The sequence below is a fragment of the Cavia porcellus genome, unplaced genomic scaffold (assembly GCF_034190915.1).
Source record: "Cavia porcellus strain 051 isolate PalLab524CR breed Dunkin Hartley unplaced genomic scaffold, mCavPor4.1 scaffold_11, whole genome shotgun sequence".
In the NCBI taxonomy this organism is placed as follows: domain Eukaryota; kingdom Metazoa; phylum Chordata; class Mammalia; order Rodentia; family Caviidae; genus Cavia; species Cavia porcellus.
The window spans coordinates 83,517,870-83,541,473 of NW_026947494.1; the positions used below are offsets into that span (position 1 = coordinate 83,517,870).

The following is a 23,604-nucleotide window of genomic DNA, read 5'->3' on the forward strand; positions in this document are numbered from 1 at the left end:
AGTTCTCCATGTGTCATAGGAAGCAAAGACCTCAAACTGATCATTATTAAACAAAAGTATGGCATTCTATCATTTGTGTAAGGGAAAGAAAAAATTTCAGAGAACATCTTGAAGGGGAAACAGATTCACAGCAATGGTTGCCTCTGGGCAGGGATGGGGGGCTGGTAACAAACAGGATTAAAAAAATGGGTGTTCTGTGCCATGGTTCCCCTGTTGTGCCTTCTGCAGTGAATGTCACCCCAGAGTGACAGTGAGGATCTTGGGAGCAAAAGAGCACAAGACCTCAGAGACCAGAGGCCCATGTCTTACACAGGCTCTGGGAGTAGAGGCCACTGGCCTCACCTTTCTGGGTTTCGGTTTCCTTAACTGAAAAAGAAGAAGCCTAAGATAGGATCTGCCACTGAGGATCTTTCCGACCCAACATCCCGAGTGCCCGGCGCTCCGCACCTTCTGAGCTGGCTGAGGAGCCCGGTGTCTGCTGAGCAGTTCTGTTCAAAGGTGAGCTGCGTGGGTCATTTCAAACAGTCCAGGAGACTCATGACCAAAAAGCAGAAACAGGTGAAATTAGTTTTAATGGATTTTATTTAATGCAACATATCCAAAATAGTATCATCTCAACAGGCAATCAATACAAAATTATTGTTTATATCCCCCAGTATTATATTGGGGTTGGACCCAAGTCTTCATTGACCTACACCCCAGCCTATTGTTTTTTCCCACTTTGTGACAGCACCTTGCTAAGTTGCACAGGCTAGGGCTGAACTTGCAATTCTCCCGCCTCAGCCTCCTGGAGAGGTGGGATTACAGATGTGCACCACCATGCCTGCCTTCCATTCTTTTTAAGTACTTGGTCTTTGAAATCTCGTGTGTATTTTACAATGACAAAATGCCTCAATTTGGACTAGTCACCTTTCAGAGCTCAAAAGTCCCAGTTGACTGACTGGACAGTACAAAATTGACCAGAAAGTGCAGGTCCAAGTCCACCTTCACTGACCGCATTAAACCCAGAGTTAAGAACCGAAAAGGTCCAGGCCAGGCAGCAGAGTTCTGGGGCTGAGTTCCTCCCCCAACCAGCCAGCCCTGCACAGCTCAGGACAAACAGACCCTAAAGGCCTGGTAGCATGACACAAGGAACTTTAGGAGAGGAAAATGAGACTTCGTGCTCAGGGTTTTCACAATGTGTAACAATGCAAACTCACCAAAAGCATGTGGCCCTCATGTGTCAGTGGGCAAATCCTGACTGACCCCTGAGTCCTCTCACTCGCCCAAGCTTGGCACTAGGGACAGCTGGGCCTGTGTCAGTGACCAGTGGCACCAATCACCTCCTAAGCACAACCTCCCTACTCAGCTGGAGTACAGAACTCATAGAGAGCCTCAGGCTAAGAAAGGACAAACGCCTTTGGAGCACTAGCACGGGTGTGCACATGCACACCCCCCCACACACACACACACATACCACAGCACAGCAGAGCAGGATCCGAGCCTGGCACTGCCAAAGCCTCACGGCATGGAAGGCAAGGAGGAACTCCACGACCACAGGGCTGCCAGGGCAGGAGGGCTGTGCAGCAGGAAGACCCAGGAGAGGGTTCCCAGAGACACCTTTGGGCAGGATACTGAAGCAAGGACAGACAGCAGCTGCTGTCCTGCTGCTGAAGCCCAGCTGGGAAAAAGGCACACGGCGCTAGGGAGGCGGCAGCCCAAAGCCACACATAATGGGCTCTGGTTCTGCAGAGAAAATCTGGATTTTATCCTGCGGGCCATCGAAACAGTTAAGAGTTTTCTCCAGGGTAGTGAATGGGACCAAATTTTCATTTTAAGAAATTCTAAACCAGGCACACAAGTCCCACATAAAATTCTAAAGTGTGTGTCAGAGAGAAAGAGAACCATTATAAGGGAGGCTATCAAACCTTATCTGTCCTTCTCTCTCTCCCCAGGGACCTACGTTCCATTTAGAACCTATATAAAGAAGCATAGATTTGTTTTCTAAAGAGTACACCATGGCCTAGGAATGAAGATTTAACTCCAAAGGCCTGTGAAATGTTCTTTTTCTAAACCGATGTTAACTCACAAGCTGTGCAAAGTGATTGGCTAGTGAGCCCTCTCACGTTCTTGCCGTCACACTGACGGGGCTCCCTGCAGGTGGGTTTGCTCGGCCTCTGCTGGGCAGAGATGCACCTGGCAGGGACTTTCATGGTCCTGGCCATAGGGCAGCGGTTCACCTTCATGGACACAGAACGTGGCTGGTGAGAAGCTGAGTGTGAACTCCACAACGCAAGGATTCCAGTGGTGGCTCCACGAGGTTTGTTGTTCATTGCCTTAAAACCCACGTCTCGTTCTGCTCAGCCCCCAGCCCCAGGCTCACCTGATTACCCAGTTCCATTTTCGGCTCCTCAGCCTCTGAGGCTGGCCTACTTTGCAAGGCCACAGGAGCAGAAAAACCTGGGCATCCTACAAACAGCAGGACCATTCTGGGACATGGGATGTGGGGGTGAGGGCTGGCTCCCGGCTCACCACGGAGGCAGGAAGTGGGCCACCTGGAGAAACAGCCATGGGGCAGCCTGCGGAATGGCAGGGAGGCTGGCAGAGGGAGGAGGGGGCAGCCACTGAGCGTAACAGAGCAGGCCTTGGCCAGTGACACGCTGAGAAACCAAGCTGAAGACCACACGGCACCAAGTGAGCTCACCTTACCCAGAGATAAGGGCTGAGCAGGCCTCTCTGCTTACAGCGGTCACCGGAGAGGTTCCAAAAGCCTCCACCGCCTGCACAGGGAGGGCTGTGAGCAGCGGGAGGGCGCACATCTTCAGTAGGACCCTGGGGACAGCGGACTGACAGGTAACTACGCCAGATCTCTGAGAGGGGCGCAGCGGGGGAAGACAGCAGCTCTCCCCAGTCTCAGGTTAATTAAGGGATTGTCTTGTGGAAAGCCAGTCAGAAACAAGTTTCTCCAGGAGGTGAAAGGCCAAGGGGACTCCACTAGGGTTTCTCTGAACTTTGGCTCTGCTGATACCTTAGCCTAAAAAGTCACCCCTGCTTTGCCAAGAACATGGAATGTTTCAGGGATATATTCCCTGCTCCCAAAACCCCGCCTCTCCAAGGGGCCTCTGGCTGTAGGAAGCGCTGCCCTGGACAGTCCTGCCCTATGGGCCCACTGTTCCCACGGCCTCCACCGCGGAGGCCACAGTGGGGCACAGCAGGGAGGGCCTGGTGGCAACGAGACACGCTTTGTGCCTAGGTTGGCTCTTCCCAGGATGCCGCTGCCTAATGCCACAGCAGCCCAGCTGGTGACGGGGCCGGGCCTGCAGCCCTGCAGAGGTGGTGCATATTGGAGGCAGAGGCCGAGGCACATGGGGAAGACACTTAGTCGTGGAGCGGGAGCTGGTAGAGATGGGCAAACATGGCCTTCCGGATCCGTTGCAAGAGCTGAGCCAGCTGGTAGAGGAAGGGCAGGGAAGGAGGAGAAGCTGCAGGGAAAGGGAGAGACTGCTGTGAGTGTTCCTTCACTCTTTTTTCATGGCTGAGGACGGAACCCAGAGAGTGCTGAGCCCCTTCCCGGCCCTTCTGGTTTCAAGATGGCCTCCTCTGAGTCACTCAGGCTGGGTGTGAACTTCCAACTCTCCTGCCTCTGCCTCAGGAGTAGCCATGATGTGAGCCACCTTCCTCTGCCAGACCCTTCCGCCACGCCCCTCTCAGCTTGGATCCAGTGGACTACAGACTAAATCCTCTAAAAACAGTGAACCCAAAAAATCACTTTTTTACTGAGTGTGGGGTAATTTGTCTCAGCAATGAGAAAATAACTATGACAAAGTCTAAGTGTACATTCATGAGAAGAGTAGAGATTACATTTAATTCATGGAAAGTAACATAAAAAAGATTTCAAGCATGGCACCTGAACTTGGCCCAGTACTTACTCAGCTGAGTGATTATGTCTCAGAAAATAACCACAGTTATTCCACAGTACCACTCATTTCTACCTCCCAGTAAGGCAGAAAAAGAAATCACCATTAAACTGGTCAGTATTTGGTGGCTTCCAAGAACTTGGAAGGCTGAGGCAAGATAATCAGGTTCAAAGCCAGCCTGAACCATATAATGGAGCCCTGTCTCAAAAATCTTTTCTGCAGGCCAGGGATTTAGCTCAGTGGCACAGGTACCTCGTTGGCAAGTGCGAGGTTGTGAGTTCGATCCCCAGTACTAAAAAAAAAAAAAAATTCTCCAACATTTCCTCAATGATAGTCTGTTTTGTAAATTGGAATAATATTTAGCTATTTAAAGCCTTGCTGGAAAGAATATTCCTAACACAAAAAATAGCCTACTCTATACTGTAGAGAAAAACTAACTGCAAACTCATTAGCAGACTTACATAGGAAATTTATTTTCTTCTTTATACTTTTCTCTATTTTCCATTTTCTAAAATGCACTATATGAATATTTCCTTTATAATTTCACGTTTTCAGATAGACATAACACATCCTCACAGGCTTGGACCACTGGGGGTACATGCATGACTGTTCCACTAGGGAGCTTGTACCCCCGCCAGAACTGTCCCATGCCTCCTAATGCCATGGGCATGTGGGTATCACCAGTGGCTCAGAGCCACCAGGCAGCAGGCATACGATTTACGGCTGCACACGTGTTAATAGCTGAACCGACACATCCTGAGATACCATGATGAGGAATGTGGGTTGCTTTTCAATTCTGAGGTTCTAGTCAGAGTTCATCCTCAGATATAGCAGATGCCTGAAGAACTGCATCAGCATTCAGGGTCATCGGGGCAGAGAGCATCTCTCCCAACTCCTCTGTGCACTGGGACTGGTTTCTTCCAGCTGGGGCTGACTTGTGGTAGAGGCTGGGAGCAACAATACAGGGGGGGCCTCTGCCCCCAGCAGGCTCCAGCGGGGGTGCAGAGAGCCCCCACGTCCACAGACCCACTGCCATGAAGCAGCCCTGCCTTGGGGGCCCGGGGACCCACCACTTACCTGGGTCAAACCTCAACACCAGGACACAGAGGATCAAGGCGGCCAGGAGGCTCCTTTTGAAGGGCACAGAAAGGAAGTGGCTCACTATGGCATCCCAAAGCCGGTGAAGCAACCTCAGCAGTGACAGGAACTTGTGAGAGAAGGACCCTGGGCAGGGGACAGAGCACAGCTTCAGGCTGAGCCAGGAGAACTGACTTCCCCTGGCTCTGGGCTTCAGGCTGGATTGTGAGAGTTGAGGAAAGGCAGTGAGAATGATTTTCTTATGGAGCTCATTCAGTGATTCAAAAAGAAATTCTAACAGCTCCACGACTGCTCTGAGCACAGGCTGTATCGCTCCACTGGCAAGCACAGACCGCACCTATTCAGCGGGCCCAGCCTGCCACACCTGCTGTTTCTGTGCATGGCTTCTTTACCCTATAGCGTCCTTCATATTCTGGCCTATGACACATGCTCAGAGCAACACAGAACCACAGTTCTGGCTGTCACTTTAATGCGGTGATACCGTACCTTTAATACATACAGTGAAAATTCAAAAGCCTTGGGATTTGGACTATAACCATGAATATCAGGCCAAGATCAAGTGGCACCAGTCCTGACAGAACGTTCTAGATTTATCACCAATCCCCTCTTTTCACCTCTTCTTCCCCGGGAGATGCAGGACAGTAAGCCTGAATAGTCACAGCTGACCCCCAGGCCCACCACCCGCTAACAAATGATTCTACCTCAGCAAGATAGTGCTTTTAAGTACACAGAGAAGATCACAGTAGCCAAGTAACAATAACAAAGCCTTCATGTAAGTTTGAAAACTTTCATGTAAGGGGCTGGGGATTTAGCTCAGTGGCATAAGCACCTGCCTTGCAAGCAGGCGGTCGTGAGTTTGATCCCCGGTACTGATTAAAAGAAAAAAAAAAAAAAAAAAAGGAAAGAAAACTTTCATGTATGTAAGTAAAAGCAAACAAACAAATTTAAAAACCACACTGGGCATAGTGGCACGTGCCTGTACTTCTAGCACTGGAGAAGCTGAAGCAGGAAGATTACAAGTTCAGAGCCAGTCTGGACTATATATAAAGCAAGACTATCTCAAAAAAACAACACAAAGTAAAAGGAATAGGCCTATTCTATGTGCTACCAAGAGAAAAACAGGGATCCGTGAGTAGAGACCACAAGGTAAAAAGCTTACATTCACCCTAAGAAAGAACTTTGCAATGGAAATGTACAGAGGGAACACACCACGACAGGCATAACTGTCTGTTCTTGGAAGTACTCACATATAGACTCGAGGAAAAGGAACCAAAATGATTCAAGGGCCAGGGAAAGCGCCTGGAGGATGGGAAAATTGACTAGGCTCTGGCTTGGCCTGGCGGTACCTAGCAAAGGTTCTAGGCAGAGACATAGAGCTGCACTTTTCTCTGCCTGGCCAGGCAGCAGAAAGTAGGCTGTTTGTTTGTCTGTTGTGAGACAGGGTTTCACTGTGCAGTTTAGGCTGTCCTTGAACTCATTTTGCATAGCCCAAGCTAGCCTCAAACTTGCAATGATCCTCCTGCCTCAGCCTCCTGAGTGCTGGGATTACGGGGCATGTGCTACCACGCCCGGCAGGAAGTTAAGATTTTCTGAATCCCACATCTTGGCCTCTTATCCAGCTTTGGCACTCTCAGCTCCACGGGCTGGAAAATAAATGGCAAACTGAAATGCAGGCCATGGTGCTAGAATCCTTTCCTTTCAGTTGTTAATAGAAAATTAAATGTCATCAGAAAACTGAAAAACTCGGGGCTGGGGATTTAGCTCAGCGGCATAAGTACCTGCCTTGCAAGCAAAGCAGGCGGTCATGAGTTCGATCCCTGGTACCGATAAAAAGGAAAAAGACAAAAAAAAAAGAAAACTGAAAAACTCAGGATACACTGGCCCTGGCAAGTATCTCTTGTTTTGATTTCGTTTTTATTTTGAGACTGGGTCTCACTGTATAGCTCAGGCTGATCTTGAACTTTCACTCAGCCCAGGCTGGCCTTGAGCCCATGAGCCTCCTGCCTCAGCCTCCTGAGCACTGGAGCTACAGGTGTGCACCACCAAGCCTAGCCAGGCAAATATTTATGATGGAGCTGAATTTTAAAAAGCAGAATCTGTCTAACAGAGAGAAACAAAGATCTATTTGGATTTTCCACAAAATTTCAAGATATCTTTGAATAGGTATTATATTGTCTCACAGTGATTTTTCTAAGTAAAAATTATTATCAATTTCTTGCTTTCTTTCTTTTGGTACCAAGAATCAAACTCATGACCTTGCACTTTCCAAGCAAGCACTTGTATCACTGAGCTAAATACCCAGCACTATTATCAATTTTTTAGTGTGCTCTAAACTATTTGTAATTTTGTGCTTATTAGAGACACATGATCGTAAAAGAAAATTAGGATGAGAGAAAATTAAATAGTTCGCAATTTTGATTCTATCTCTGTGACCACTGAACTGGATTTTCCTGCAAATTTCATGTATTCTGTCTTCTAACCAGCAGTTTATTAGCCACAAGTCATCCACAGTTAAATGGGGATAATCAGCTGGGTGTGGTGGTGCATGCCTGTAATCTCAGGCTAAGGCAGGAGGATCGCACGAGTTTGAGGCCAGCCTGGGCTACACAGTGAGTTCAAAGCTACATGAGACCCTGTAAAGAAAAGGGGGGTAGGGATAATCAAAGAGAAAATGAAATAATGTACATCTGTAAAGACAATTTGAAAGCTTTAAACAAGTACCATTGTGGTTGTTAAGATTATTTGGTTGCCAGAATCATTTCAATTACCATAAACAGGTGACACAGGCTGTTACTGTGACATTCTGCTACAGGGGAAAAAAAAAACTGTTGTTTTTGATACAAACATTCTGGGAAGATCCTGATGCACACTTTTCAAACTGTTTCTATTCTAGAGGCACTGATTGAAGAGCATGTAACCATTCCAAGGAATGGATGGTAAGGGCAATGTGGGTTGTATCATGCTTTGAGTTCCAAGATCACTGGGCTGGCATGGCATGAATTTTCCTCTCTATGATTCATGGGTACTTGGCACAGGCTGGTGTACATTACGGTTGTTTGATTGAAATAAACATCCTTTTCTCTAATAAGTAAACAAATGCATAACATCCCTTGGAACAGAACAATCTCCACACCCACCTCCATAGGAGCCTCTTATATAATGCTGGCACAAAGTCACTGCAGGCTGATTGGCAGGGTGAGCCTCAGGGGAAAAGCCACTCAAAAGCTCCCAGTTAAGCGAAGGCAAACAGGATGCTGGGCCCAGGCACCAAAACTGAAGATAAGTAATTTTTATTTCCAACTCAAGTTATCAAACCATTGTTGGTTTTTCGGCTAAACCCAAGAATGTCTTAGCAGGATCCACATGGGGCAAGCACGGTGGAAACCAGACAGCTAGTGAGAGGAGACGCCTGATCAGATTAAAAGTATGGTGACATTCAGGAGACAAGAGTCATGGTTTGGAAACCCAGAAACACCTCCCCTTCTTCCTCTACCGCCAACTTCAGAAGGTCTGGCCTGGCTTTGTCAAGCAACTCAACAAGTGACCTAATCTGTGATGAAGGAGTTGGTGACACAGAGAATCGCGTGCAAGCTCTTGGGAAAGTTTTGAAAAGGACCCCAGGTGCGTGGAAAACCCGCACACTCCTCTCCACAATGTCCTACCTTCTCGGTTTATCTTTGGAAGCTCCTGGAAGCCCGAGGGCTCCTGTCTCTGCTGTTGCCTGGCTTTGTGAACCGCCTGGAGCACTCCCTGCCGCTGTTCCTCTCCAAAGGCTGCAGAGCTCACCACCAGCTCCTCTGCCTCTGACAAGTGGCCCAGAGGCAGCAACACACGCTGCAGGTGGAGCTCAGCCAGGACTCGGTATTCGGGAAGGGCTTGGTTGTCTGGGTCTTGGAGCCAGGCTCTGGCCACATCCAGCATGGCTGCAGGCTCTTGCATTTTGCTGTATAAAAGAATGCTGCATCCCCAGATGATCCAGTCCCCCAGAAAAAAAGAGTCAGGGCTCCACAGTTCATACATTTCTGGTATTCACCAAGCCTGTCCTATCTATTCCCCCCATGTCCTCCAGCCCTTCCCTATGGAATGCTGATACTGTTAGGAACTCTTAGCCAGGTGGGCTGGCATACATCTATAATGCTTGGGAGGCTGAGGCAGGAGGGTCTCTGTGAGTTTAAAGGCCAGCCTAGACTACTTATTGAGTTGGAGGTCCAGCCTGAACTACATAGCAAGACCTTGACTTTAAAAAAAAAAAAAAGCAAAGAAAAGAGAAAAAAAAAGAAAGAGAATTAGGAATGCCTAAGGAGGAGCCGCTCTCTCAGCTCTGACCACTTATCATCCCACTTCATTATTCCCTGTGCCCCCTCTCTTCTTTTTCTCTGTCCCACTCCTAAATTCTTTCTTTCTTATCCTTATTGTTTGGTTCTGAGGTCTAAAAAAAGGGTGAGAACTAGCTTTGGAGGGAAATAGTAGGGAAAGGGAAAAGAGAAGTGTTAGTCCCTGATTCAGGGGAGAGCAGGCAAAGCTTATTCCTGCACCAATCCAGTACCAGCAACAAGGGCCTACCAGAGCTCCAGGACTTTTGGAGGTAGCTTTTCAGGGACCTGGTAATACTGAAGGACCCAAGAGAGGACTTCCCGCCACCGATCCATTTCTGCCAAGGCCTGGATCCCCACAACACACAAGGAGCACTTCACCTCCAAGGAGCTGTCAGGAGAAAGACAAATTCAGGTGCAGAAGGGGTTACCTTCCAGTTTTATTTCTCCCTTTACTCTAATACTGTTCTCCACCTCCCCGCTCAGCAGCCACCAGTTCTCTCTTCATCAGTCTCACAGTCATCCCTTCTCCCCAGCCCCCAAACCTCTTAGCACCGAACTGGCTTTTGCCCCGGTGAAAGTAAATTTCAGAACAGAACAGAAAAGTAATCCTGAGTAGAAAATGGTAAAACTCAGCATAGGCACATTAGGTTAAAGATGAGAACTTAGGGTAAGATATGCTGAGTGAAGAAAAAGGGCTTGGAGCAAGTTTTCTGGCTGCCTTTGGGTGGAACTCCACAATGACCTTTTAGAGTTAGCAAAGCCGTCCAAATTCACTGCCAGGATCTCCTCCAGTCCCTTAAAAACACAACCAGAGCTCCCGCCGGTTTCTCTGAGCTCAGCTATGATCTCCGTGGTGTGGTTTACTTAACCTAATTTTACAATCCACAGAAAAAATAACACCCACAACTGCCAGAGACAGCAGATGGCATTAGAAAGAGCAATGTAGGACCAAGGTTTCCTTAAGATTAATTTTTATCTCTTTTTTGGTACCGGGAACTGAACTCAGGACTAGCCAAGCAGGTGCTGTGCCGCTGAGCTATATCTGCAGCCCGGAGATCAGTTCTTTAATCCACCAGTTGAGCAGCAACTACCGCACCACTCCTACCTTGACACCGATTCCCCACGATCAGCCAAGATCAGGAGTGAGTAACTTGGGTTGGGGGAAATCTAGGGAAAGACCCGTGTCACTTTCTGGACCCTTTTGCTATTCAATATTCAACACTTAACACGACCTGGCAATGACACAAACCCTGCGACCGTGAGTCCCTCCCCAAAAGCACCGGGAAAGGCGCGGAGTCCAGCACGTACGTGGCGGCGGGCTCCCCGGCCAGGGCGTCGTGGGCCAGGCTCTGGCAGGCGCGCTCGCAGGTCTGCAGCGCCGCGGGGAAGTCGAGGTGCACCACCAGGAGGTCGGCCGCCTCCTCCAGCAGGTGCACCGCCGGGGACGCCGGCGCGGCGGTGCGCGCCGGCTCGCTGCTCCGCAGGGGTCCCCCGAGTCCCTTCAGCGGGCCCGCCGAGCCTGCGGCGGCACTCTTCATCGCTCCAGATGTCCCGAATCAGCTGGAAGAGGAGAGAGTCCTCACAGCCTGCCCGCGACCCTCCCAGAGGCTAATTCCTGGAGAAGGAAAAGAAAGGGCAGAGGCTAGACTCGCCAATAGCCTGTCACCGGGGAACGAGTCTATATTTGCACGATTTCTGATCCGTAAAATACCTCACGTTGGTTTCTCCGGCATGCGCCAGAACCGCGTTAGTTCCAAGAGCCGCTTTCCGGGTTCTTTTGGCAACCCAAACCCTGAGTATGGGCGCCGCCATCTTGGGTGCTCTCTGTGCCCCGCAACACGCCATACCGATCCGTGGGACTCTGGAAGTTGTAGTACCCAACTGTTCGGCTCTAGAAGCAAAGGTGAGAGCTCGGACTACAACGCCCAGCATGCCACGCGCCAGAAATTGTCACTGACCTGGGTGGAAAAAGCACTAGGCTGCCACCTTAGGGAGAGATGGACACTTAATGAAACCTCAGTTGAAATTCCACTGACAAAGGTGGCGCTTCTGCGGAGGGTGGCAGTTAATCATAGGGGACGATCAGGGCACTAAAAGGAGACCTAAGTGACGGCTATGTTTCCCGGGTCTGTTCCTAGGCGCACCTTTGCACAGTGCTTAAAGGGCCTGACACTGCTAAGAGCTTTGTGAGGAATCTTAATTCTGTTACCCGATTTTACGGACAAGGAAGTTGGCGCTTATTTCAATAATAGGAGCTTATTTAAATAATTTCCTGAACGTCCCACAACTAGTAAATGACAAAAATGCAGTCAAACCAACACACTTTTGACTCAAAGGCAAATATTATTTAACCACTATTGTGTTCAGTAGGGACTGAACTTAAAACTATGCTTTGTATTCCGGGGATGCACAGTCATCACACAAGAAGAAAAATTTTCTTTGAATCTTTATATAAAATAAGTAGCCAGGTGTGGTGGCATACACCTGTGATCCCAGTACTCGGAGAGGCTGAGACAAGAGGATCACTGGGAGCTCGAGGCCAGCGTGAACTACATAGTGAGACCACAAGACCATGTCTCAAAAAAAAGGGGAGAGGATTTGTGAAAAAGTCATTCTCAAAAAGCAATTTACAATAAAGTATTTGGAATAAATCAAGTATTTGATAATTGCAGGTATATAATTTATGCAGATATGTAAATTACACTTATAATCTATGCTTTACCCAGGCTGTGTGAAGCCCTCACATTTACTCTAAAGCCTATTGATTTATAGTCTCTCCCCAGTTTTCTGCCTTCTGAACTCTCCAAAGCTTCCTTAGAGTCATTGATCCCCTAGACAAGCCAGGTATAGGCAAGTGCCTGCTCTTAGTATGTATCCCCTTCCTTTCTCTCTGGCGTAGACTCACTATCTTCCAGGATTCTGGCTCTCTGCAGAAAGTTTTCACAAAAAGCTGAGGCAGAAACATTAAATCCATCAGACTGAGAAAAAATAAGCATAGATCCTGCAGCCATCTAAAGCTAAAGCAAAAGTTTCATTTATTCTGCAAATATTTATAGAATAGTTCCAAAGTGTGGGCACTTTCTCTGCCCTAAGGATCTCGCAATGATCAAAAGAAATAGCATTAATTGCCCTCGTGAGCTTATGTCATAGTGGAAGAAACAGGCAGTAAACAAACAGTGAGCAGAGGAGCTGATGGCATAGCTTACTGGCAGAACACTCAGGGAGGATGCATGAGGTCCTGAGTTCAAGTCTCAACACCAAAAAAACAAAGAAAAGCCCCCCCCCAAAGGAAGCAAGCAAATATTCAGTAGTGTACCAGGTAGTGACACATGATAAGGCAAAATAAAATGGAGCAAGATTGCAGCGACAATCCTAGGGAGGTGGATTAGTATCTGTGATTAACTATTTACTTAGTGGAATTCCCACTAAGTCCCTTTTCCTCACCAGGTGATATTCGTTCCCCCACTGAAAACTCCAGAAGCAAAGCAGCGATGCCTGAAAAGCATGAGTCATTCTGATGTGGCTTCAGCGCCTCCTCAGATTAAACTTCATCATTACTAATAACGTTTATCAGGCTACACACATAAAAGCGTGGGTCTTTCTCAGAACAAAATTTAAAAGTTTGCCCTGAACAATTACAGAAAGAGAAAGAGCAGAAAAAATATAGAGCTGCATAGGCCTAGGCAAAACCAGACTAGGACAATCACATTCCCCTCACTTACCCACTGCGCCCCTCTGAGTTATTGCTGCCTGGATGGAAGTCCGCTTCCCTGGTGAACGCCTAGCAAAATTCACGCTACGCACTATTTTTCCTGTAGATGGCAACACAGCCTTAAAGGAAGCAGCTTTGTCAGAAACGAATTTGGCTGTTTAGCTATAAGGTAGCCACAGGGAGGGTGAAACCGTTAATGTAGGAGTGGGGCATGGTAAAAATCATATAACAATAAGATTGGGGGACCGGGGATTTAGCTCAGTTGGCATAAGCACCTGCCTGGTAAGCGCGAGGTCGTGAGTTTGATCCCCAGTACCAAAAAAAAAATTGGGTTCCATTTTTCGACTTCGCTGAATTTTCAACTATATATGCAAGGCTTCATATGGCCACCTAACCTTTGGTACAGTCATGCCCACAGACTGATTTTTCAGCCCCAGAGATACACCCTCCATATTTGACGGTACCCAGAAGCTCTGTCTGAGCCCCAGGATTCCTAAATGGAATGTGAGCACACATGTATTATTCCTGACCGATGCGAGCTGGGGGACCCTGTCTTCCTCTCATTTGCTCATCCTTGAGGCAGACAAGGAGTAGATATAAGGGCGGTTCTTCTCAGTCGATAGGGTCTGGTTCCCACCTGTACACTGTTGGGATTGTTTTGCTGTGGGAAAACCAGCAGAGCAAAGGAGACATCAGTATCCCAGCTATGATCAATTCCCCAACCCCTACCGAAACTCTGGAGTTGGATTTCTTCCCTCCCTCCCTCCCTTCCTTCCTTCCTTCCTTCCATTTGGTAAAGTGCTCAGCCCACCTCCCTCACCTGCAAATGTGAACTTGCTCAATCTGCTGTAATAGAAAAAGCACAAGATAGAAGATGTGAGACAACAGAATCCTGAGTCTCACTGTGAGAAAGCCATGCAAAAATATACACCATGCTGGGCATGGTGGCGCACACCTGTGATCCCAGCACTCAGAAGGCTGAGGTAGGAGGATCACTTAGAGTGCAAGGCCAGCCTGGGCTACATAAGTGAGTTCAAGGCCAGCCTGTCTCAAAACAAACAAACAAAGATACTCGTCCAACTTCTCAGCCTCAGGCTTTGTTTTTGTACCTGTGATTAAACCAGGGAACACTGAGCAACATCTTCAGCCCTTTTGTATTTTATTTTGAGACAGGGTCTTGCTAAATTGCCAGCTCATGCCGGCTTAGGGTTTATGATCCTGCCTCAATCTCCTGAGAAACTGGCATGCACTGCCACACCCAGCCGGCCTCTGTCTTATCTAAGGACGCTGATACCAGTCTGCCACAGTCACAGTCTGATACCAGGCTGTGAGCGTCAGAAGAGAGACTATGGTAGCCCACTGAACCCCTTAAATCTCCAGAACTGTTCGGGCTGAAACAGTGTACTAGGTCCAGAGATGAATGAGGAGCAGGGAGAATCCTCCACCTTCCCAGTCAGTAATCTTACTTTCTGAATCCAACTCAACTCCTCCATGCAAAGACCAAAGATGCCCGTATGTACAGTCATCCTGGCCCTTCCTGTCCCCAAAACACACACAGCTGCTCCCTCAGATCTGTCCCAGCTGGCCAGAGGCCAGAGCCCTCAGGAAGGGCCATCTGTGGCCACACTGCAGGCAATGCATCATGCACCATGAGGACCTTTGGCCAGAGACAACCCAAGGAGCTGAGTGTGGGTGAGGCAGAGAGAGGTTTCCCAGCGTGGCTCCAGAGCTCCGTTGGTTACTGGGCATTTTTATGGCTCTTTTAAAACCCTGGAGTCCAGGGTACAGGAACTGCTTCCTGCTCTCTGCTCTCCATACAGATGCAGCAGAACTCCACTCCTGATCTGAGAAGTGATCATCCCAGTCATGCTCCAGCCCTGTTTTATAGCACGGTATTGACTGTCTGCCCTGTGCCCTCTGAGCCCTGAACAGTTAACTCATTTCAGTCCTCCACCACTTTAACAACGGTGCTGGGACCCTTTCTTGTAGATGGAGGAACTGGGATGCACAGAGGGTAGACGGCTTGCCCAAGGCCACACCACATTGCATGGCAAGGGAAGCCCCAAAACCAGGCACTGGGGCCAGAGACGTTTATCCTTATCTGGGACACACACCCGGCCTGCCTAAGTTACTTTCATTCGTCTTAGGTAAGCTGGACATCAAGCCTGTGGACAGGGAGCATTCTTACTGTAATTATTATTAACCCCATGGACGGGAAACTGAAGCTCAGAAACTCTGCGCAAGCTCACACTATGTGACTTAAGTAGCAAAGCTGAGCCAAGCAATGTTCTCACAGACCCCATGCTCAGGGGCTGTGTGACCCCCGGGGGGCAAACAGACCACCACAAAATCAGCCCTTACAGTGGTAAAAGTACTTGCCTGGGTAAGGCCTGGGCTCCAGCCTCAGCACTACGACAACAAAAGGACAGAAAAACTGAAAGAGCCATTCGCCACTCCTCTGCATCACCTTGAAGGGGTGGGGGGGGGGTCCTTCTAGTCAGCCCTTTCCTCACCTACCCAGGTGTCAAATATTTACTCACAGAAGTGGAAGAAATCCTCCTAAGATCTGTCTGCTGCTCAGAACACGGTAATGGGTGCTCTCCGGGAATGGGTAATTCAGCCATGGTTCTCTCATGGAAGAGTATCAAGATGCTCTCTCTCCTCTCCTGTGTCTCTGGATCCCACCTAGCTTGAGAAGATCATTGTTCCCATCAGACGCACATGTGTGCTTTACTCTTTTGGGCCTGTCTTGTGGGTCCTTTTCCATTTCCATGTTTCTTTGGTTTGTGTTGTTTCCCCTATTGGATGGGAACAGGGTCCTACTCATTTCTGGGTCCCTCCCTGAGCTTTCCAGGGTGGCACAAAGCTACAGACACACAGAGCTCCAGTGGGTATCTCTCCTGAGCAGTTCTGCACATCCAGGTGCCATGCTGGAGAGCCCCAGGGAAACCATTGGGAGACAGCATCCCCTCTGCCCCTGAGAAGTGAGAGATGCTTAGAGATGTTTCCTACTGACACCACCACAGCCTGCCTTGTAAACTAGTGGTTTATGATGTCCTGTCTAGGGTGTTCCTCTTTGTCTCCTGGGAAGCAGTCTAATCAACCCAGTCATGCCGAGTCAGAGAATCTTCAAAGTTGGGAGGAACCTTCCCATACTGCAGTTGGGGAAACTGAGACCCCGCCCTGTAGCTGACGCTGCATTAGGGAGAGAATGACACCATGAGAAATATCAAAAATTAGTAAATGAAAGACAGCAATGGCTGTCTGAATGTATAAATATATTCTAACCAATGACCATTCAGTTCATTTCAAAACAAAATGAAGGGCTGCTCAGCTTAGCTCCTATCTGCTTGGTTTGGCAAAGATCCTCCCTGCAGCTGGTGCTCCCGGGGAGTCATGCTTCCTGGGATGGGCGTGACACAGGTCTCGAGGCGCCGAGCTCCCAGACTTGTGCTGCACTAGCATTTGCAAGGCCAGGCATGGGCCCTGGCCTTCCCCACCCCACGGCAGCGTGGGCTTGGATGCTGCGTCTTTCCTGGGGATGCCGTCAGTTGTTTGAGCCCATCCGTCACCCCAGCGCTGTCTCTTGTCCTCAGCAGGGTGGGGATGGCTGCTTCCCAGCCCGTGCAGACTTGCCTGTGGAAAATTCTCTGGGAAGAGGATTAGCAGGCGGGGAGGGCATGCTGCCACCATCCCCTTTGCTTTGTGTCCTCTTGCAGCTGGTTCTAGAACCTGGCAGTGTATTGCAGACAGACTCACCACACCCTGGCCCTAATCCCTCCTGACAAATGGTGATCACCTGGCCAGTGGGAATGGCGGGGGAACTCAGCATTCTCCTCTCCAAGAGCCAGAATCTAAGGGACAAGGAAGGACGGAGGTGGAAAAGCAGGACTCCCGTGTTACCATCGCAAACAAGGAAACACACACGTCTGCAGCCTGTGATTGGAACCACCGTGTTATTACAGCTCAGAGAACAAACAGATGAAGGGCATTTCGCTCTTCCTCCCTTCCCAGGGCTGTTTCAAAGAAACTTAACTTTGCTGCTGACTTTGGACCACGAACAGCTCCTTGTTCCCAGAAGCTCCATTCTCCATACCTAAGAAAACACTGTGGACCTAGAACCCAAGGGAACAGCCACCCCGTCCTTCCAGTGGCTCATCGCCTGGGGTCTGAATATCGGGGATATCTTTTCTTTTTCTTTTGAGTCTTGGGGATTGAACCCAGGAACTTTGCATTGAGCTACATCCTCAATCCTTTTCATCTTTTTTTTTTTTTTTTTTTAAATTTTGAGGCAGGATCTTCCCCAGTCACCTGGTTGCCTAGGCTGGACTTGAACTTGCATCCCTGCCTTAGCCTCCTAGAGTGCTGGGATTATAGCTGTGTGCCACCATTCCCGGTCCAGATCCCATTTTAAAGGTGGCATGACCAGGGCTTAGGCAGCAATTTGATCAGTTTCCACAGCTGACCCAAGTGGGATTCTAATTCAGGTGAGTGGCTAAAAGTCCCTATTATTAGCTGGCTAGGATGGCACAGTCCTGGCACCCTACCGTTTTGCCAGACTGAGGCAGGAGGACCACAAGTTTGAGCCCAGCCTGGGCAATTTAGTAATTTAGCAAGACCCTTCTCAAAAATAAATAATAGCTGCACGTGGTGGTACACAAACCTCCCACTTACCAGGCAGGCACTTGTGCCACTAAACTAAATCCCTAGCCCAGTTCAAGCTGTTCTTGAACTAGCTATGTAGTTCAGGCTGGCCTCCAACTTGTGGCGATCTTCCTGCCTCAGCCTCCTGAGTGCTGAGATGTGACCTCAGTTTTATTTTTTAAAAAATAAGAGATGTTAAGTGATTTGTTGCAGTCTCAGAGCCAGGAGTCTAACCATTCTGATTCTAGTTCTGTCTGCCACAGTTTCCACCATCTGCATTAGCCTGTCTCCCAATTAAAAGGCTCTCGATGTCCAAATGCTCCAGTCTCCGGAGTGGGGAGCTCTCCCTAAGATCCTTGAAAAATCCTTCTTTGGCAGTGAAATCGGTCTTTTCCATAGAGGCTGAGCTCTTTGTCACACCGTGCACAAGCTGGGAAGAATGAGGTAAAGCTCATGGCACTCAAATCAGGGCCACATCACCCCATGGTCATGAGCTTCTTGTGCTTTTGCCATAGGGAAGAGAGCTGGTCTGTCTCATTCTTTGCCGTTCTGAAAGGCAGGAAACTGCTTATTTCTGAGGAGATGATGAAAGAAAATAGAATGAGATACAGAAAAACCAGTTAAACACAGGCAGATGGAAGAAACAAGGAATTAAAATACATCTCAGACAATCAAAACTAATATTTTCCCCTTTAGAGATAACAGTTTTACTTAGGAAGCAGTCCTCTGGAATGAGTTCAAAGCAGGCAGTGGGTGTTGGCTCATGACCTCACCCAACAATCTGGCAGTTAGGAAAGGAGAGAGGTAATTAGTCCCATTTTCCAGTTTGGGAGACTGAGCCACAGGCATGGAGCCTTGCTCAAAACCAGAGCTGAAGTCAGAAAGCAAACCTCCTACCAGTTCCCTTCCTCCCACTGTGTACAGGTCTCCTGCTTGCAAATGTCCTGAGAAGGGACAGCCCACTTGCTGCTCACAGAAAGGCAGCGGTCACTCAGAGGAACTACAGCTCCCAGCGGACTTGAGGGAGCTGGGCTGTGCCCCAAGGGCCCATTCCAGATTCCCAAATATGGAGAAGGACTGGATCTTGGAGTAGGGACAGAATGCCTAACCTTGAGAGAGAGAGAGAGAGAGAGAGGATGAGATAAGTTTGAAATATTTAACTCTATCACCTAAGTATCTGCCCAGTCTGAACTGCACATACCTAGTCCCCGAAGTCCTGGTCTTTTAATAAATGTCACTAGAGGATCCCACTTTTTAAGATCGAGTGATTAGTTCCGCTGAATTCTGTTTTCTCCTGGGATGAGATACATGACAACAGGGCAGTTGCGGTGCCAAGAGACCAGCTGCCCTTTCCCTGCATCTAAGCAGCTCACAGCATGGTGGAGGTGACAGGAGGAAGCCCAGGCGGAGAGCCGCTCACAGCCCAGGGAGAGCTCCAGAGGCCAGGCCGGTGCGGGCTGCGGAGGCAGGACAGCAGCCCGAGGAGGGCAGGGGTTACTCTCGCCCTGCCTCAGAGGCTGCCGAGCCTGCCTGGTGGGAAAAACAGGGAAGAATTTCCACCAGCCTACCTTCACTCTATCAACAAACATCAGTGAAAGAGCCGCACTTGAGGCGCTGGGCTGGGTGGAGGGAGATGTAGAGGGAGCCGAAGCCAAAGGGAACCTGGCTTTAGGAGATTTAGGGTGGGAGCCAGGGCACACAGAAGACAGGCGGGGCAAGCCAGGATGTTATGAGTGCTTTTCAGTCACTGTTCATTGACTGAACACCCACCACATAGCTGGCACTGCTCTGAGTCTCTTGGGGTGGGACGATGTCGTGCCAAAAGGAAGAGCTTCTGCTCTCCTAGCTGTTGCTTTCTGGTAGCCCTGATGTCAGGGAGAGGGGTCTGAGCAGCAGGAACGGTGGTGGGCGCAGAGGCCTGAGGTGGATGTGAGTCCAGAGGGTCTGAGATCAAAGAGCAGATGGGTCTGAGATCTGAGCAGATGGAGGGCAGAGCATGGGCTGAGGTCGGAAGCCAGAGGCCACGGCTGTGGCCAGATGGCGCGGGGCACTGGATGGGTCAGAAGAATGAATTTCACTCTCACCGTAATGGGAAGCCATGGTTTCTGGTTTTGTTTTTTTTTTCGCCGGTACCAGGGTTTGAACTCATGATCGATCACACTCTTGCAAGGCAGGTGCATATGCTGCTGAGCTAAATCCCCAGCTCAAAGCCATGGCTTTAAGCAGTGCTTTGGAGTGATCTGGACCAGAGGACTTCAGAGAAGGAAGGAGAGTCGTTCCAGAGCTAGGGTGGCAAGGAAAGCCTGCTAGCACGAGGAGTTTTGGGATGAGCTTTCTGAGGGACAGAGAAGGCACCCCAGGAAGGAGGGACCTCAGTGCACTTGGGATGGCACAAGGGTGTCTCCATCCTCTACCAGCCCATACGCGTGCTCAGGGCAGGGATGTCAGGTGTGGCAGGTGGTGAGTTTGGTGCAGGTGGTGAGTTTGGTGCAGGTGGTGTGCTGAGACAGTTTTTGAAGGCTCTGCGTCAGAACCTCAGGCCACTGTGACCACAGAGACCTGAGCCTGAGAATTAACGTCCACCAGGAGACCAACACTGTCCCCTAAAAGACAGGTTGCTGGGGCTGGGGATTTAGCTCAGCGGCATAAGCACCTGCCTTGCAAGCAGGCAGTCGTGAGTTCGATCCCTGGTACCGATAAAAACGAAAAAGACAAAAAAAAAAAAAAGGAAAAGACTGGTTGCTTTGAAGGCTTTTGAGTCCTGCATTGTAATCAAGGCAACCGCACTGCACAGCTGAAGAACTATGGGAAAGGAACCTAGCACATGACATAACCTGCGAGACAAACAGCCCTCCTTGGAGCTGTGCCAAGCACAGGGGCTGGTTGACAGTATGGAGGACAAAGTGACCTGTCCAAGAGACCAACCCACAGACATGCCCCATTCCGATGGCCGCACACCTCTGCCCAGTGGATAAGTGACTCTCAGAAGCCCCCTGTCCATCCTGGAAAGTCGAACCCTCCTGACTTTGCCTATCTATCGCCTCTTCCAGGAAGACCTTCCTTGAACTCTGTCTCCTCTGTCACATGTGTTAAGAGCTCTTGGTGTGTAGTCCTGTGTTCACTGTACGCTTATATTTACCTGTGTTGCTAACTACCCACATGCTGAGGTGAATTCCCACCAAACCACCAACTTCAGGGACCTCAGCTGTGCATTTTATTTTTATTTTTTGAAAGACAGGTTAAAGTTCAGGCTGGCCTTGAACTCACTATGTAATGGATGCTGGCCTTGAACTCATAGTGATCCTCCTGCCTCAGCTTCCCGAGTGCTGGGAAGCATGAGCCACCGTGCCTGGCTTGTATACTTTATTTCTACATTTCCAATGCCTTTTTTCTTCTTCTGTTTCTTTTTGTGTGTTTTTGTTTGTTCGGAGACAGCGTCTTGCTGTGTATTTCACACTTGCCTCAAATTCATTATGTAACCCAGGCCAGCCTTGAATTTGAGACAATCCACCTGCCTCAGCCTCCTGAATGCTGGGATTACAGGCACGCATCACCACATCCGTCCCTGTTTCCAAATCCTAATTCACAGGGTGTCAGTCTATGGATATTTGTTGAATGAATAAATAATTAGAACTCCTTGGCCTAATGAGTAACCAAGTCTCTACCAGCAAGGCAAAATAAAAGACACTGGTCTCAATTTTCCAAGCCTATTTGTGTCACATGAAACATCACTTCCTGAAAGACCCATGCTCTTGACCCTCCTTCCTCCTCCCTCTTAGTTCTCACTGTCCCCCATCTCTCCACCCTTCACCCCAAGCCTCCCCTTGGGTACTCGTTTGGCTAAGAAAACACTGAGGTTTCTCTGGTTTGCCAAAAAAGAGCACATGGTGTCCTTCCTTTCTCTCCTCCTCCTCCTCCCTCTCTTAAACTGGGAGGGCGATGGCAGCTGTCCCCTTTCTAACTCTGCCCACTCAGCTGCACCCCACTCTCCCAAGCCCCCAGCAGAGCTGAGGACCTGATGCCATCAGAGAGGACACAGAGGTGAGAATCAAACAGTAGGATTCAATCGGAGTAGAGAGGTGGAGACCGTCAGTGTTCAGCTGGGAGACTGGCTGGGACTCCGCCCTCCCCGGCTGTCCTGGGGCAGGTTGGAGAAATAAGGCTGAGAGCAAAATGCAGTGATGCCCAGCAGGCGCCTCCTTGCTCTGCTTGGTGTAGATCAACGGGCATCTGCTAAGATGCAGGGACAGTGAGTGTGAGGCCCCTGGAAGCCCTTCCTACCCTGGAAATCTGAGCAGAGGCCAGGTGGAGCCTTCCTGGGAGCCACGCACTTTCAGGCAAAGGGATGAGTCTCAGCAGTGTGGGACTCATCAGCAGAAAAGCTCAGGCCCAGGCCCTGAAAGAAAACCAGAAGACTGTGGCCCCGGTGTGATCTTTCTTTCCCCTTTTCTCTTCCTCTTCTTTCTTTTCCTCTTCCTCCTCCTATGTTGCCCAAGCTGGTCTCTATCTCTTTAGGTTCAAGTAATCTGCCTGCCTAAGCCTCTTGAGTAGCTGGGACTGTAGGCCCACACCACCAGGCTTAACCCTAACAATCCTCTTAGGGTATCTGTTAGTACTGTATCACCATTTGATTGAAACTCATAAAAAGTGAAGAATATGCCTGGAATTAGCAGCTAATTAATGTCAGTAAAACATTTCTAACCCAGAATTGTGACACCAAAGCTACCACACACTACATTACTCCATCTCCCCAGGCTCCTCCCAGAGTTGGTGGCCGGGCAGGGCATCATTTAGGCAAGGCTCCAGTCTTTCCTCCCTGAAGTGGAATCAAAGGAAGGGTACAGTTCTCAGTGCCCCTCAGACACACAGGGGCCGCCTCTGAGAGCCATCAGGGGGGAACTCCAAGGGGTCTTTCGTCCTGACTGGGCCATTTGCTCCTGACAAGGGTGGGCTGAAGGGCTGGGCAGAAGGTGCAGAGCTGGAGGGGCGAGTGAGGACTCCAACCTGTGTCCTGGAGTAGAGGAGACCACCCTAGGTGGGGGCCAGGACACCCAGGTTCAGTTACCCTTCAGTCCTCAGATCCTTTATTATCAGGGGAAGGGAGTGGGCCTGGGAGGTGTGGCAGAAGCGTTATATACAGAAATATCTGCTCTTCCCTCCTGGGTTATAAAGACCAAATGCAACCATCGATATAATATAAAGTGTTTCGTACAGTCTGGTAAGTTCTAGTGCAGTTGAATCCACCATGCAGAGTGTTTTACACATACTACCCTTCTCAGCCTGGGCTTGCACAAGTGAGGCCAGGGCCGTGCCCCACCCCGCTCCACCCCCACTTTTATCACTATCCCGAGCTCTAGTTTTTGGTGCTCAAATGGCCCAGCCTAAGCACTGGGGCAGCCTAGGGTTCTCTGAAATTCTCAGTGGTCCAATCACCCAGCTTCTTCAAAATCCTGTCAAAGTCAGCCCTACCTAGCATGCCATTCTTAACAGGAACAATCTCAATTTTACTTTTCTGAGTAAGTCATATTCTTTACAATCACTGGGCCTTTGCAAACTACAAGTCCTCACCAAAGAATACTCGGTCTGATCATCCGTGCCCCAAGCCTGAGGCCAACATTTCAAATAACAGACGTCGTGCCATATTCCTATCATAACTTCAGCAGTTCATGCTGTGCAGAATGCGGTTAATGTTTGATGAAGATACAAACATCTCTCTGACTTCCCAGCTGCTCCCCACCCTGCCAATCCCCCTCCCTCCCCCTCTCTTCCGCCCTCACACCCCCACTTAATTTTTTATTGCTATTCTGATCTCATCTTTGGGATGCCACAGCAATTAGCTAATTAATGATGGCGAAGCTCTCTGCACACTTGCAAGGGCTAATGTTTAACAGAAATAGTTTTGGGGTGTAGTACCCAGGGAGACAATGGAGAAACCCTT

At 49.2% G+C, this 23,604-nt stretch overlaps 1 protein-coding gene across 3 annotated transcripts; it reads right to left on the bottom strand.

Annotated features, from left to right (window-relative positions):
- Positions 1–564: 564 nt before the first annotated feature.
- Pex26 (peroxisomal biogenesis factor 26) lies at positions 565–11,192 on the bottom strand. Of its 3 annotated transcripts, none has more exons than XM_003461763.5 (6): positions 11,022–11,192; positions 10,619–10,925; positions 9,558–9,698; positions 8,657–8,952; positions 4,974–5,120; positions 565–3,461 (listed from the first exon to the last, which is right to left on the bottom strand). In XM_003461763.5, the coding sequence occupies exons 2-6, from the start codon at positions 10,846–10,848 to the stop codon at positions 3,358–3,360; spliced, it is 918 nt and encodes a 305-aa protein (XP_003461811.2). In that variant the 5' UTR covers positions 10,849–10,925; positions 11,022–11,192; the 3' UTR covers positions 565–3,357. The 3 variants fall into 3 exon arrangements, with proteins under 3 accessions (XP_003461811.2, XP_013011902.2, XP_063114695.1); XM_013156448.3 differs by having other exon boundaries at positions 10,619–10,870; positions 11,022–11,175; XM_063258625.1 differs by having other exon boundaries at positions 10,619–10,952; positions 11,022–11,154.
- Positions 11,193–23,604: the final 12,412 nt, after the last annotated feature.

Excerpts from the sequence above, each read along its gene's own strand:
- Pex26 (XM_003461763.5), bottom strand. The coding sequence starts at position 10,848 with ATGAAGAGTGCCGCCGCAGGCTCGGCGGGCCCGCTGAAGGGACTCGGG. Across the intron at positions 5,121-8,656 it reads TCCAAAGATAAACCGAGAAG|GGTCCTTCTCTCACAAGTTC; the intron begins GTAGGACATTGT and ends TCCCCTGCCCAG. Across the intron at positions 3,462-4,973 it reads GGTGTTGAGGTTTGACCCAG|CTTCTCCTCCTTCCCTGCCC; the intron begins GTAAGTGGTGGG and ends CTTTCCCTGCAG.